The 12,428-nt window shown below is 38.7% G+C and overlaps 3 protein-coding genes across 4 annotated transcripts in view; all 3 read right to left on the reverse strand.

The window, feature by feature from the left end:
* LOC144643466 (uncharacterized) lies at positions 1 to 2,289 on the reverse strand. 2 transcript variants are annotated; one of them, XM_078502725.1, is made up of 2 exons: positions 649 to 2,289; positions 1 to 618 (listed from the first exon to the last, which is right to left on the reverse strand). In XM_078502725.1, the coding sequence occupies exons 1-2, from the start codon at positions 1,653 to 1,655 to the stop codon at positions 522 to 524; spliced, it is 1,104 nt and encodes a 367-aa protein (XP_078358851.1). In that variant the 5' UTR covers positions 1,656 to 2,289; the 3' UTR covers positions 1 to 521. The 2 variants fall into 2 exon arrangements, with proteins under 2 accessions (XP_078358851.1, XP_078358850.1); XM_078502724.1 differs by having other exon boundaries at positions 1 to 2,288.
* Positions 2,290 to 2,968: 679 nt separating this feature from the next.
* Positions 2,969 to 12,428, reverse strand: part of LOC144643512 (nucleolar complex protein 3 homolog) — a 115,023-nt gene continuing 105,563 nt past the window's right edge. The window contains exons 7-20 of the mRNA XM_078502791.1: positions 12,287 to 12,380; positions 12,057 to 12,121; positions 11,606 to 11,731; positions 11,315 to 11,386; positions 10,443 to 10,499; positions 9,630 to 9,788; positions 8,896 to 8,976; positions 7,520 to 7,693; positions 7,045 to 7,108; positions 6,628 to 6,699; positions 5,421 to 5,491; positions 4,636 to 4,746; positions 4,219 to 4,439; positions 2,969 to 3,316 (exon numbers count right to left, since the gene is read on the reverse strand). Coding sequence (XP_078358917.1) covers positions 3,082 to 3,316; positions 4,219 to 4,439; positions 4,636 to 4,746; positions 5,421 to 5,491; positions 6,628 to 6,699; positions 7,045 to 7,108; positions 7,520 to 7,693; positions 8,896 to 8,976; positions 9,630 to 9,788; positions 10,443 to 10,499; positions 11,315 to 11,386; positions 11,606 to 11,731; positions 12,057 to 12,121; positions 12,287 to 12,380 — 1,602 coding nt within the window. The 3' untranslated portion in view covers positions 2,969 to 3,081. The remainder of the gene's footprint in view (positions 3,317 to 4,218; positions 4,440 to 4,635; positions 4,747 to 5,420; positions 5,492 to 6,627; positions 6,700 to 7,044; positions 7,109 to 7,519; positions 7,694 to 8,895; positions 8,977 to 9,629; positions 9,789 to 10,442; positions 10,500 to 11,314; positions 11,387 to 11,605; positions 11,732 to 12,056; positions 12,122 to 12,286; positions 12,381 to 12,428) is intronic.
* Positions 9,800 to 12,428, reverse strand: part of LOC144643542 (adrenocorticotropic hormone receptor-like) — a 64,982-nt gene continuing 62,353 nt past the window's right edge. The window contains exon 2 of the mRNA XM_078502841.1: positions 9,800 to 10,038. The gene's annotated coding sequence lies outside the window, so the exon portion shown is untranslated. The remainder of the gene's footprint in view (positions 10,039 to 12,428) is intronic.

The following is a 12,428-nucleotide window of genomic DNA, read 5'->3' on the forward strand; positions in this document are numbered from 1 at the left end:
TAAGATAGTTTGTTTTTATAGAGATTTAAAAATTCAGCCAATAACAGCTCCTACAACAGCATGATTAACCTTTCATACAGCTACCAATAGAAACATGTTTGGTAATACAGCAAAGCACACCTATATTGCTGGTTTTTATATTCTACCTACGTAACTAAACAGAGTTACAATTATTGAACACGATTCTCGGGGTTTCTTCGAAATTGTCTTATATACGGCTCACTCGCACGCTTCGATAATGACATAGCTGTAATAAAAAATTGTTAAGAATAAACAATTCCATCAGCGAACTACTGTAGCTTGCTACTGCAGCGCAAAGCAATGCTTCTAAGCAAAAATTAATGACGTTGCCATTATGTCGAATACATCAGTCAAGAGTCAAGGAATTACTCTCTTGTTTACTGTAAATTATGTGTTTTACGTGAACGGAAAATCCTAAAAATAGCATGCACACCGCCAATACTAAATCAAAATGCTTTGTTCAGTCCTTTTGCAGCTGAAGAAGCAGTAGCTAGCTGCTGTCATGGCAAAGGAATGAAGTTATGCATGTCGAAACACTGAGGATTACGCGGAAACAGCTTGATGTTTTTTCGAGTAAACCAGCGAAAAGACCATCCTCTTGGAAGCCAGCTATACAGCCATCTTGACAACGTGCCTACGTCCAGCTTATCACACGGCGTAACTCCGGGGTGGTTTTGTCTGTAGAAGGCCGTACTGTGATATCGCCAGGTTCCATTAACGTTGTACTTACAGCAGGCAGCGGTCCACATATATCTAGGCACGTTCACCGGGTAATCGTCTTTGTGTTTGTAGTCACTGAATCCTTCACTGCCAAAATAGCGTGTTTTCGCTTTCCCGAAGTTTGTCGAAGGGACAGCGCCAACCACAATAAACATTTGAACATTCTGTGCTCCTTCCACAGCGCAGTAGTCTTGACCCCATTTGATGAGCTTCGTCTCACAAACTTGCCACGGACCTGAATTGAAAGGTCCAAACTGAGGCACGGCGTTAGTGTAAGTAAAAGTTGCTACCATCCTTGCACGGTCTCCTCTTCCATCTTGTGACGCAATTAAGTGTCCCTTATGCATTTCTGTTCTAAGCCAAAGGGCTCCTCCAGGACAAACATTAGAGCTGGGCAAATTATTCGCATTTCCGCTCGAGCGCAACCATTCATAATCAATAATGTAATTGTTTGAAATTGTTTTGTAGCAAAGTTCTCGCTCCTTAGATTTTTTGTAATCAGCCTCTTTTTGTTGAAAATAATTGTCGAGTTGGTTTCGTTTTTCAACTTTGCGAAACTTACTGGGTGACCGACCTATTGGATCGTCGGTTAGCTGTTTCCCAGTTATCACGGTGGCCGCATAGAGTGGAATTCGGTTATTGCAGTCATACAGCATGGCGACTGCACTGCGTTCACACAGATACGCCAGGTTTTTTACTCGTTCCACCAGCCCAAACTGTTCCACATTAGCTGGCAAGTATTGAGCCCAATTGGATCGCGGGTTTCCCTGTTCATCGCAAGCTTCCATGAAGTTGCACTCACAGCCACCGATACCATTTTTATCACTCGTGCTACATTGGCGTTCGCCGATTACTTCTTGCAACAACTGCCCGACCACTACGAGGACCAGGACACATGCGGTGAATTTCCCCATAGCTTCGCTGGCTACGTGAATTGAATGAGCAATTGAAGACTGACAGGCCAAAGATTATTTACTGTTTTACCTCATTCCCAGGGCCCACCTTTACCCTAGGCCACCAGTGCCCACGTGATGTTCGTTCAAGTAAGTTGAAATGGGAAAGCTTGGAACATTTTCGGCTCTCTTAACCGGGATTTCTATCTACAGTAGCCCTCAAGCCACCCTCTGCAACATTCTCTGGACCACCTACCGAGTCCAGCAGTAGAGATTTGAAATATGTTTCAGCCAACAATCCATTCCTTTAGTTAAAACAACAACAGCGACGAAGTTTCCGAGTGTCCGTCAGGTATCGGTCGACACTCGGACAATCGATTCTCTGTCGACAACATTCGGTCTAATGGTTCTCGATACTACATACATCGCGTAATCCGACAATAAGTGGACGTCTTATATGTTCGAGCTCGGATGTTTCAGTCGATACAGGCTGAGTGACATAAAATTATGGTTTATTAGTTCAGTGTCGGGGTCATTCGACTGCGGTAAAATGAAAGTAATTTCGGTAGGCGAGAGTATATGTTGTTCTATTTAAAAATAGTTTCCAGAAAACAGTGTCCACTCTAGACCCAATGCAAATATGGCGGCTGTTAATTTTCGGCTCCCAGAAGAATCATTTGTCAACAAAATTAAATTAAGTCAATGTAAATCAGGGTAGAAGTTTAAAGGCTATACTTTCATCTAATGGGAAGTACAGGTACATTTATATTGCCAAAAACATCAAAACGAGGCAGGCAGGCCAGGGTGACTTTTTCCATACAAATCTCTAAATTTTAATGAGTCATAACTTTGCAGCCATTAACCCAAAACACTGAAAATTCCAGAATAGCATAATATTTCAATATATTTAAGTGCCACCATCAGCGTTTAAGAAACTTGACCAAACAACAGAAATGAATGACAACCATTTTTGCATGAGGTCTATGAAGCATTTAGAATCAAAGAAAACAACAATCACATGCAAGAAGGAATTGCCAGCATAGAATCACTATTTCAGAATCTTATTTGGATTGTAAAAATCCAAAGTGTGTATAAAGGACCTTTTCTTCCCTTAACCTTTGAGGCGACCTTTGCGACGATCATGCGAATCTTCTCTTCCTAGAACAATGAAGAGACTTTATTTATAGTAAGAAAAACAGAAGAGCGAATCGAAACGGAACTTGTATGAAATTAAAACAACAAATACTCTATGTTCTTCTTTCCTTGCATTCCAGTTTCTTCAGGTCGGTGGCGGATGCATGCATGCTTGCTTGCAGATGCTGTTTGTATTATGACGGTGAGGAAGAACGCACTCTCGACATTACCTTTGCGAACTATTCGTTGGCAAAGAGAATTCCAGTTCCTGAAGACGTGTCGTTAATGTTTTAGCTAAGAGGAATTCTCAACGCTACCTTTCCAAAGTACCTTGTGGTAACGAGAATTCTACTCCATTACTGCTATTTTCAGTAAATTCCAACGCAGCTTTCACCTGTGAAACCATATCAGAGCTTTTCCATTCTCCCTCATTCACTTGTTTTATTCTTTTAAAGTTCACTTCTTTCTTGTTCAGTGCATTCTCGGTCAAGTCCGGATTAAGTCTCATTTCTGATGAGTCATATATTTCCCAAAACTCCTCTGGTGACCTGACGAATGAAAACGATCAGAACCATTAAAAGCACAATATATATTTGAGCACCCCGTCTGTAAAACAGATGGCTCAACTGTACAGAAAGCAGCCTCGGTCTTTTATCAGGAGCTACGTGTTAAAGAGCAGTTACACCTCCGCTAAAAGACATCTCCCATGGACGGTCCCAGCCACATACAAACTACATCTTTAACCTCCCATAAGCGAACACCTCTTGAGTGGAAACTTTTTCGGGTCCCAGGAGTGTCCGCTAACGGGAGGTTCAAATATTATAGGAAAAGCTACTGAGTTAACTGTGATTAGTTCACGAAATTCGTGCTACAGGCGTGCTCTTGTCAATCAGAAAAAAGTTTGATGACTTCCCAGCCAAACAGGCGTAGTTTCATTTAACTTGCGCCGAGGTAGTTCACGCTTCACGTACTTTAATGCAGCTTCATGTTTCATTATTTTGATATAATCTCAATACCCCTCATGAAATGTATTTGCATTGCAGACTGTGAAGTCGGGGGGGGGGGGGGGGGGAGGAGGGGGGTCAACGAAGGGAAATGCTGCCGTTTGTCAGTTACGATTGGCAAGTACATGTACTTAGTTACTTACTCCTAAAGCTGTGTGTGCACAACTTGTCTTGTGAGAGAAACGTCAGCGTTACCATTATGAAATGCTGGTGGCCATTATCCCATGTTGGCTACAATCTCCACGGATACCAATCAAGAGTTAAATTGTGAAGGCAACCGCGCGATGGCGGCGCTAATAAAACTGACGCTAGTAAATGCTTAACGCTAATTGGAAAAAAACCCTACAGCTGTACGCAATTTCTCACGAAAATTTACTGACGCTAACAAAATTAATGCTGGATGCTGACTAGTCAACTTTGTGCAATTGTTCATGAAATATACTCACATTCTCATCATGGAAGACAACTGGCCTTTACTTGGCGCTCCTTCAGCGACATGGTGGGCAACTAACCGAACTGCAGGGTGAAAGTGTGTAGTGCCCAACACAGCCAATTCCCAAGCGGTCGTGCTTTCAGCATTACTTAGCTCCGGGTCATTAACGTCTGGTCTGAACACGCCAGTGCCCATGCTATCACTGTCAAGTAGGGCCTGTACTTTGGTGTGAGACTGGGGACAAATAAATGCGATAAAACGTTGAAAAGTGTACGACATTGAATTTCTGTAATGTTAGTCTCCCATTTAACGTACCTCATCGATGTGAAAATAAAAGAGATAAACAACACATGGGCTGTTGGTGGTTTATACAAACATTCTCAACACTAAATGTTCCTAATATTTGTTAAGTTGGCTGGGCTGAGTTTACCTGAAGAAATGACTTCACGTAGGCAAGAAAGGCCAGGGCGCTGTTTGCTTGTGACTGCAGGCTTACAGTACAAAGGCGTTTAACAAAACCTGCGACTCTTTGAATAGGAACCTGTGAAGCAACAAAAACAAATTAATTTCAATTTCAGCAAGACAGTTTGCCAGGTACTATTAGTGCATAGGTATACGGTTTTTTTGTGAGGATTTCTTAGCTACGCACGGAGATACCTCCCCACTATCATGGAAATCAAGACGTTACTCAGAAAATCCTGTTAAGGTATTGCCCTGAAATAAAACTGAACACAATTTTTTAATCAAACTTCGCCTCTGTTTTTTTTTAAGGGAATTTAATTTTGAAATAAAAAAGGGGGGGCTTGGAATTTTTTTTTTTAATTTTTTATTTTTTAATTTTTTTTAAAAAAATCCAACACAAAAAATAAAAAAAAAAAAAAAAAAAAAAAATCCCCCCCATTAATGTAAATGTTCACAAAGTAAACTACCAAAGCAATGTTCTATGATCAGAGAGCATGTGAGCAGTCTTTATTTCTCTTCAAAAATGTATAGACTGAGCGCGAAAAACAGTAGCTAAGCAATCAACAAGCGGCAAGTGCTGAATACTGTGCTTAATCGAGCTAACACTACTCAGCTTCACCGTTCGACCGTGCCTCCCCCCCCTTTTAATAGGAAATTTGACACTGCTTAAGTACATGATCAGAACGTTCTTGCACAACCTGAGAATGGATTATTACAGACATTGTAATTTTGTTTAGTAATGCATATTTGTACCTGTTTTCGTCTCTTTTTAAGCATTTCTTCTAGGCACTGCAGTGCGACAGGAACATCCTGACTGCTACACCCTTCGTTCAAACAGCCGCAAACAAAGCAAGTGTTAAAAAGTACTGAATAAATAAATAATATTGACAACAACTGGCTTCAATGTTTAATCAAGCCTTTCAAAATATTTAGAAGGCATCAGAGATAGCCATAGCAGCCATCTCGGCACATTTCCATTCCAAGTTAGTGGCCCATCAGGCAAGCGTTTTTTAGTTTCTGGTTACAGTGGCATGGAATGACTAGAAATATTTTTACTCCCCCCCCCTCCTGGATAGGATAAGAATATTCTTTTTTAGGAAGCCTTCATTCACTATACAGTGGTTTTCAGAAAGGTCCTAACTAAGATAAAAATACTTAATAAGACTATATACAATAAAACGAAAAATACCTAAGAATTAAAAACTATTATTAAAAACTAACTTGAATACAAAAGAAAGAATTAACTAAAAAACCTACTTAGAACGCTACGCTTAAAATTTACAAAATCAAGTGCATTTCTAGTGTCTCTGTCTAGGTTATTCCAGTCTTTCAGAGAGTGATAACACACTCTCTGCTTTCCCCAATTTGACAGAGGAGCCTAAGCATGTCTTATTCCTGTGTTATAGCTATGAATGTCCCTGTTAGCTAGTAACTCAGAGTTCATAATCCATTTATACCTTATAAACATATATACAGCGAGCAGTCGACAGTCGACAGTCCCTTGCTCTAAGCTCTATGTGATTCGTCACGTCAGCCGATGGGGCCAACTTTTCCTACCCAAAAAAATCCCGGAATCGAAAATTTCGAACCCCAAAAAATCCTTCGATCATCCCCGTCACTTGAAATCCCGAGTACCCCCCCCCCCCCCCCCCGGGCCTTAAGACAAGGAAGAGGGCTTCTTGAACTCACGTAAGTGGTGAAAGGTTTAGCTGGTTACTTTGATAATAAGTCAAGAATCCCAAAAGGAAAACATGTATTTACCGAGCAACCTCCCCCTTACCGTACATTCAGCCTTACTCCCACTATCTGGGACGAGTTTTCTCCTCTCTCCCCAATCCCCTCCCAGGCACGAATCCAATATGGCGTTCGCCAGATCAAAATGCATTCGCTCGCTAAAACACGCCTACATTGCAGGATACCTCGCCACTTGAAACAGAACCCATTCAGCTCCAGCCCTTACCTGCATGAACTTGAAGGAGGGATAAGTACAACATGCTGTAGAATCCTCGTGGATCAATGTTCAGTGCTTCACCTGTTTGTACACAAATGGACATTTGTCAAATCTTAGAAGAAGCATTCGAAGATATTCTGATCAACAAATGGTGCAAGTATCCGAAAAGTTGCCATGTCAACATGTTGTTTGGAAACCGTCCTCCCAAAAACACTACATCACATAATCAAGTTGAAAAAAATGTTTATTATGCTGCTAAACATTTTCTTGCAACTTTACTATCAAACGACTCCCGCTGTTGAATGTACACATGTATGGCAGCACAACAAAATTGAGACCAAAGCAGGCCTTCATATCTAGGATCTACATATCACACGCATTGAACAGAGTTGGATCTAATTTAAATACTCCTTGAGTCCTACCAACCTTGACCAGATAGAATTTTAAAGGCTGTCAGTACACAGTTAAGAGTTTCTCTAAGGGTCAGCTCCTAAGAATAGAAAGCAACAATTAAGGCAAATAAGAAATAGTCAAAAGATATTTTAGAAAGTACAATATGTACAGTCAACTCTCTCTAAAACGGACACCGTCGAGCCCGGCTCCAACTGTCCGTTTTAGAGAGGTGTCCGTCTTATAGGGAGTTTAGTTACAGTAAAATGACTGAAAAACGGCAGGGACGGGACCAATACTTAAAGAGTTGTCCGTCTTATAGAGGTGTCCCGTTAAAAGAGAGAGTTGACTGTATTATGAATTTCAGAATTTGCGTGAAACATTGCAAAATTGCACTGTGTATCCTGGCTTTTCTACTGTCAGGTCACGATGCACTACATAGCGTGACTGCAGACATAGCATTTTCCTTCTGGTGTTGGTAAAAGTATTCTCACACCAATTCACTGTATACCTTGTTGTTAAGAAGTGTCTGAAGTGCTGCCATAAGATCACTAAAGAAGTCAACATTGATCAGGTGTGCAAACTTGGCGAGTCCCTCAAGAACAGGGGACAAGAGTGGAGAATGTCCAACTGTCTTCAAAACACGAAAATACGTCACAAACACAAACTTGAGGATCTCTGTTTGCTGCAAAAAAAGAAGCAGAAATGATAATCAGAATTATGCTATAAAGATGGTGCTATTTCTCCTCTGCTATCAGTCAGACAGACGGGAGAAATGAAAATATTGAAGATCCGATACCAGGATTCATGAAGAAAGTAAAAGCGTCCCGGTAAAATAGTTAATAGCCGACCAGACTGTGTCTCGAGGATAAAAATGAAGTGAAGTCCGCGAAGACAGCAGCGGCGTCGAAGCTATTTAAAATTACCAGAGAACGCCTTCTTAAGACGGAAGAGAATTTAATATGTATGGCAGCCAAGGATTAATACATGTTGGTGTCCTGTACTCAAATGGTTTAAGTTCATGCTTGTTTGGCAATATTTTATAACAAATGTTCTTCTGCTGATACACTTTATATTCTTCTACACATTTTATTAATTTTATTTTAATTTTAAAATTGCATGGTGAAAACCATTCACCATTTGGCAAGCATTTACTTTGCAGGAATGTAAAAAACTATTTTTTGTTTCCATAACGTTATGGACATGAAACAGCTTGAACAAGCTGTAGAACCATTTGTCACAGAACTTAAAGTGCAGACATTTTGATGAGCTGTCATGTTTCCCTGCAGCCTAAACAATCTTTACCCTCCTAAATAAAAAATTTGGATATATAGGCGACGAGAAGAAAGAATACCATTTGTAAATAATATTGTTTTGACGTAACACCACTTAAAATTCTTATAACTACTTTTGTTCATGTGGCACTATTTAATATCTTGAGTTTGGTTTTGAATTAGAGTTAAAGGGACTGTGTCACGGCTAAGTTAATTTTATGTTATAAAATTTTGCCAAATATTCGCTATGAAACTAAATGTTTGCAAAGAAATTAATTCCATGATTCTAAATGACAAAATCATAGCTTCACTGCAGCGAAATGTGTCTCCCGGGCGTAATAATTTAAAGTTACAAGCAGACATGATTAACTTTGAAAACTGTTCCGCCGGACCATATTTCAAAAACCTATTTCGCAATCCGTTTCAATCTTCGACACTTTTGGCCATCCGTACCTTCTTTTGCATTTGGTGTGTTATTCAAATATTCCTTTACTGTTTTAAGAGGTTATTTTATTTATTTAAACAAATTTGATGGTCATTTTCCATGCCTAAGTTTGGCTAAAATCCGTGACACGGTCCCTTTAAGAGTAGTTACTGTACTTCTTACACTCACCAGCTTTGCTCTTTTCTGTTGGCTTTCAACAGCTTCAGTTTCTTGAAGTTCTTTCTCCAGTTTTTTCATTTCCCTTTTTCTCTAAAGCATTCACAGTAATGACACTGTTACAATCAATTGACGAGAAAACTTTCACTGTTTCAGGTACAGTATATGTCAGATTAGCTAAATGGCTAAAATAAATTGTGAAAGCTCTGTGATAAACGCAAAAAACGTAAGCACACAGCAACAGGACGTTCAAGTACGTGTAAGAATTTCAACGAGCACGAATTTCTTACTATTTTCATTCATTCTCCCGGTTATTTGGCTAAATTCCACGGCATTTCACCCCCTTTCCCGTTACTTCCTCGGGGTTTATTTTACCCTATTTAAGCGTTCTCTTGTTTCAAACTCGTCCTCTCATTTCCACACGGGCTCTTTGGGTGATGCGAATTGGTTTCACCACCCGCCTCCTCCTCAGCGACGTCTACCATCCCTACATTTATACTCCCACTCTATGTCTTATGCAAATTTTTTTCCTCGGCCTTCCATATCTAAATAAGCATAAGTCATAGAGTGTCTTATTGAATGAATGTGACATTTTGACGCACTTACAGTCAGCATGTACTGAATACCACCACCACACCATGTGTTTTGCTATATACGTGTAATAGCATCCTAAATGCAAATTGTTTAACATGACAAGGCTCTTTGCATGAAGAAAAATGAAAAAAAAAAAAAATGGAAAAAAGTACCTTCTTTTCTTTCTTGGACATCTTTCCTTTCAGTTTCTTTTCCATTCTATTCTTGTTTTTCTCAATCTTTAGTTCCACAGCAGATTTGTTCTCATTGTGTTGTTTAAGCGACTGTATGTCAATATTACTAATCCTCAAGTGCAGTAAAGTTTCTAAAACCTGTGTTTGTGAGGAAATGATAGGAAGTGTTATTACAATAAGGAAAGCCACACCCTGTGTTCCTGCATTGTGCTTTAGATACTGTCTTTGGGAATGCAGTGGATAATTGGAAGAATGAATGATAAATGAAGTGGATAATAAAGCGGTTTTCACTTGAGTGTCGAAAGTAAATTGCGTTTGCTTTGGTTTTGCATTGCTACGCTTAGTGATTGGCTTAAAAATCTTGCACCACTTTTTCAGCCAATCAGTACTAAAACCAAAACCAATCGTGACTCGCTCGCGCACGTTTTCTCGCGCTTCTTGCCGGTTGCATGTATTTGCTTTGAGTTCTGATTGGTTCACAGGATTGTCTGTGCCCTTTGTGATTGGCCAGAGTAATTACTTTGGTTTTGGTTTTACGATACTCAATTGAAAACTGCTCTATCGCAAACAACTTTAGAAGCACTGCCAATTTCTTGTAGTTGTGCTAGAGTGAAGGAACAATGAAAACAGAAGGCAGTTAAACGAGGTGCTTACAGATACAATAAACTGTATAAGCCCAAAGGGGGAATTATTATTTAAACAAAAGTTGTCCACTTTTTTGGCATTTTTGTGGGCCTAATCCTTTGCTCTAAAGCCATCTATTTGTTAAAACTTTAAAAGCCTCATACTTACACAAGGTTGTACTCTAAATCCTTTACTTTTCACAAACTTACTAATAACTCTCACGGCCTAATAAGAACAATAAGTACAATGTTAGCTGCATCACAACACTGGTTAAACATAAATAGAGCTATACAGTTCAATGTATGGCTCATAAGTGTAAGGTATATAAATTAGAAAAATGGATCAGTTCTCCGCATGTTTCTTAGTAAGTGCGTAAATGTGTGGAAGACACTGATGAAGTGTAAAGAGCCAATTAATGCAGCTGCATAGTTTAGGAATTACAGATGACAGGCAGCTGTCTTGAAAATTGTTAAACAGTATAAGCATTTAACGACAGACCACTACTGAATTGACTATTTGGAGATATAACTGTATAGTTATAACTGTTATAGACAAAAAAAAGTTGCTTGAACTGTTAACAGACTGCAGAGATCATGTTATTAATTCAGGAATTTTTTGGTTGAAATTCCTGTTGCTTCATACATGTAGGTTTGGAAACTTACTTACTAAAAAAATTAATTCTCTTAAAATATAGACAGTACCATAGCGGGTAGTTTTGACAACATTACTCAAATCAAATTGCTAAAATAAACCACGATAACTCTACACCAGTGGAAACTCCCAACCCTACAAAGCAAAGTCTTGGTAACTGCAAATTTTACAAAATTAGCATTGTGTTGGAGAGTTACCAATGTTTTGGAGACAGCCAGTTGCTTAATTTCTAATACCTGTTAATACCTATACATGTACAATGATAGCTTTGTTTTGCTGGGAATTGTTACATATTTTGGAATTTTTTAGGAGCAACCAAAGATGGTGTGATTACAATTTTGTTTTTAAATTTTAATCATTACTGACATAGTACATTTGTGCCTACGTACCTCTAGAGAAACACTTCCAACAGAATCTTGTTTAAACAATGTTATGAAAGAATTGCAGCACAACTTTGAAATCTAAAGAGGAAGACAATCCAAGAATTACAAATCAACTATAAAAGTACAGAGGATAATAACCTAGAGTTTGTTGAATAGGTACTGTTGTTGTTGCTTTTTTGCATAGAACATGTAACTTGTACCTCCTTCTATTCCGGCCCTGCCATTTTAAACCAAACAAGTTGACAAAAGTTAACACGATGATTGTCTTAGCTATGCAATAACTGTCCATTGCCTAACCTGGCCATCCAGAAATTTATCATTCATTCTGGGTACAAGCACTGCAACAAGATTTGTGTGAAAATTGAAGTGGGGCAAGGACGTCAGAAGATCACACATACACTGGACTGCGACAAGCAACAAACTCTGAAAAACACATTTAATTAAAAAAAAAAAAAATCAAGACACTTGAATTTAATCTTCATTTAGCATTTTAAATGTTTAACCTACAAATCCTATAAATGCTTTAAACAAGATTGCACAAGCTGAATATAATAAAGACAATAATGAGGAATTATATGAGGACGAAAATTCTCCTGACAAAATGCAACTGGGATCAACCAGATCGTAAGGTTTAAGGTGTGTTGGGTTTTTTTTTATCAGGCTGTGCAAAATGCTGATCGTTACATTTCTTCTTTCACTCTTTAATTTTAAAAATAAAGAAACAAAAAAAAATACTCTCAGCTGTTACCTCAGATGCAATCTTTTTGTTTACCATGCCATTTGTAGCAGTTGTTTTCTGTTGTTTTACACACTCTAGAGTAGGAAAAAATACATGTGTTCTTAAAATATCATAATTATTTACTTTCTTGGATACAGTTCTAATATATTAAGCAGCAGTGGTCATTTTACTCCACAAATTATTCTTAATAAGCACTTTGCAATTAAAAAATCCTGAAGACTTAGTTCTTGGAAATGTACCTTGCACAGTTTCTTCCAGAATTTGTAAGTATTGCTGGTAGTGTTTCAGAAGCCCTTCCTCAAATTCTCTCAGTTTTTTTACGTCTTTTGATAACTGAAAAATAAGTGAAAAAAAGTCACTATATATGATGTATCCGGTATT

The sequence above is a fragment of the Oculina patagonica genome, chromosome 2, assembly GCF_052425735.1.
Source record: "Oculina patagonica isolate OP01 chromosome 2, crgOcupat, whole genome shotgun sequence".
Lineage (NCBI taxonomy): Eukaryota > Metazoa > Cnidaria > Anthozoa > Scleractinia > Oculinidae > Oculina > Oculina patagonica.

Excerpts from the sequence above, each read along its gene's own strand:
- LOC144643466 (XM_078502724.1), bottom strand. The coding sequence starts at position 1,655 with ATGGGGAAATTCACCGCATGTGTCCTGGTCCTCGTAGTGGTCGGGCAG.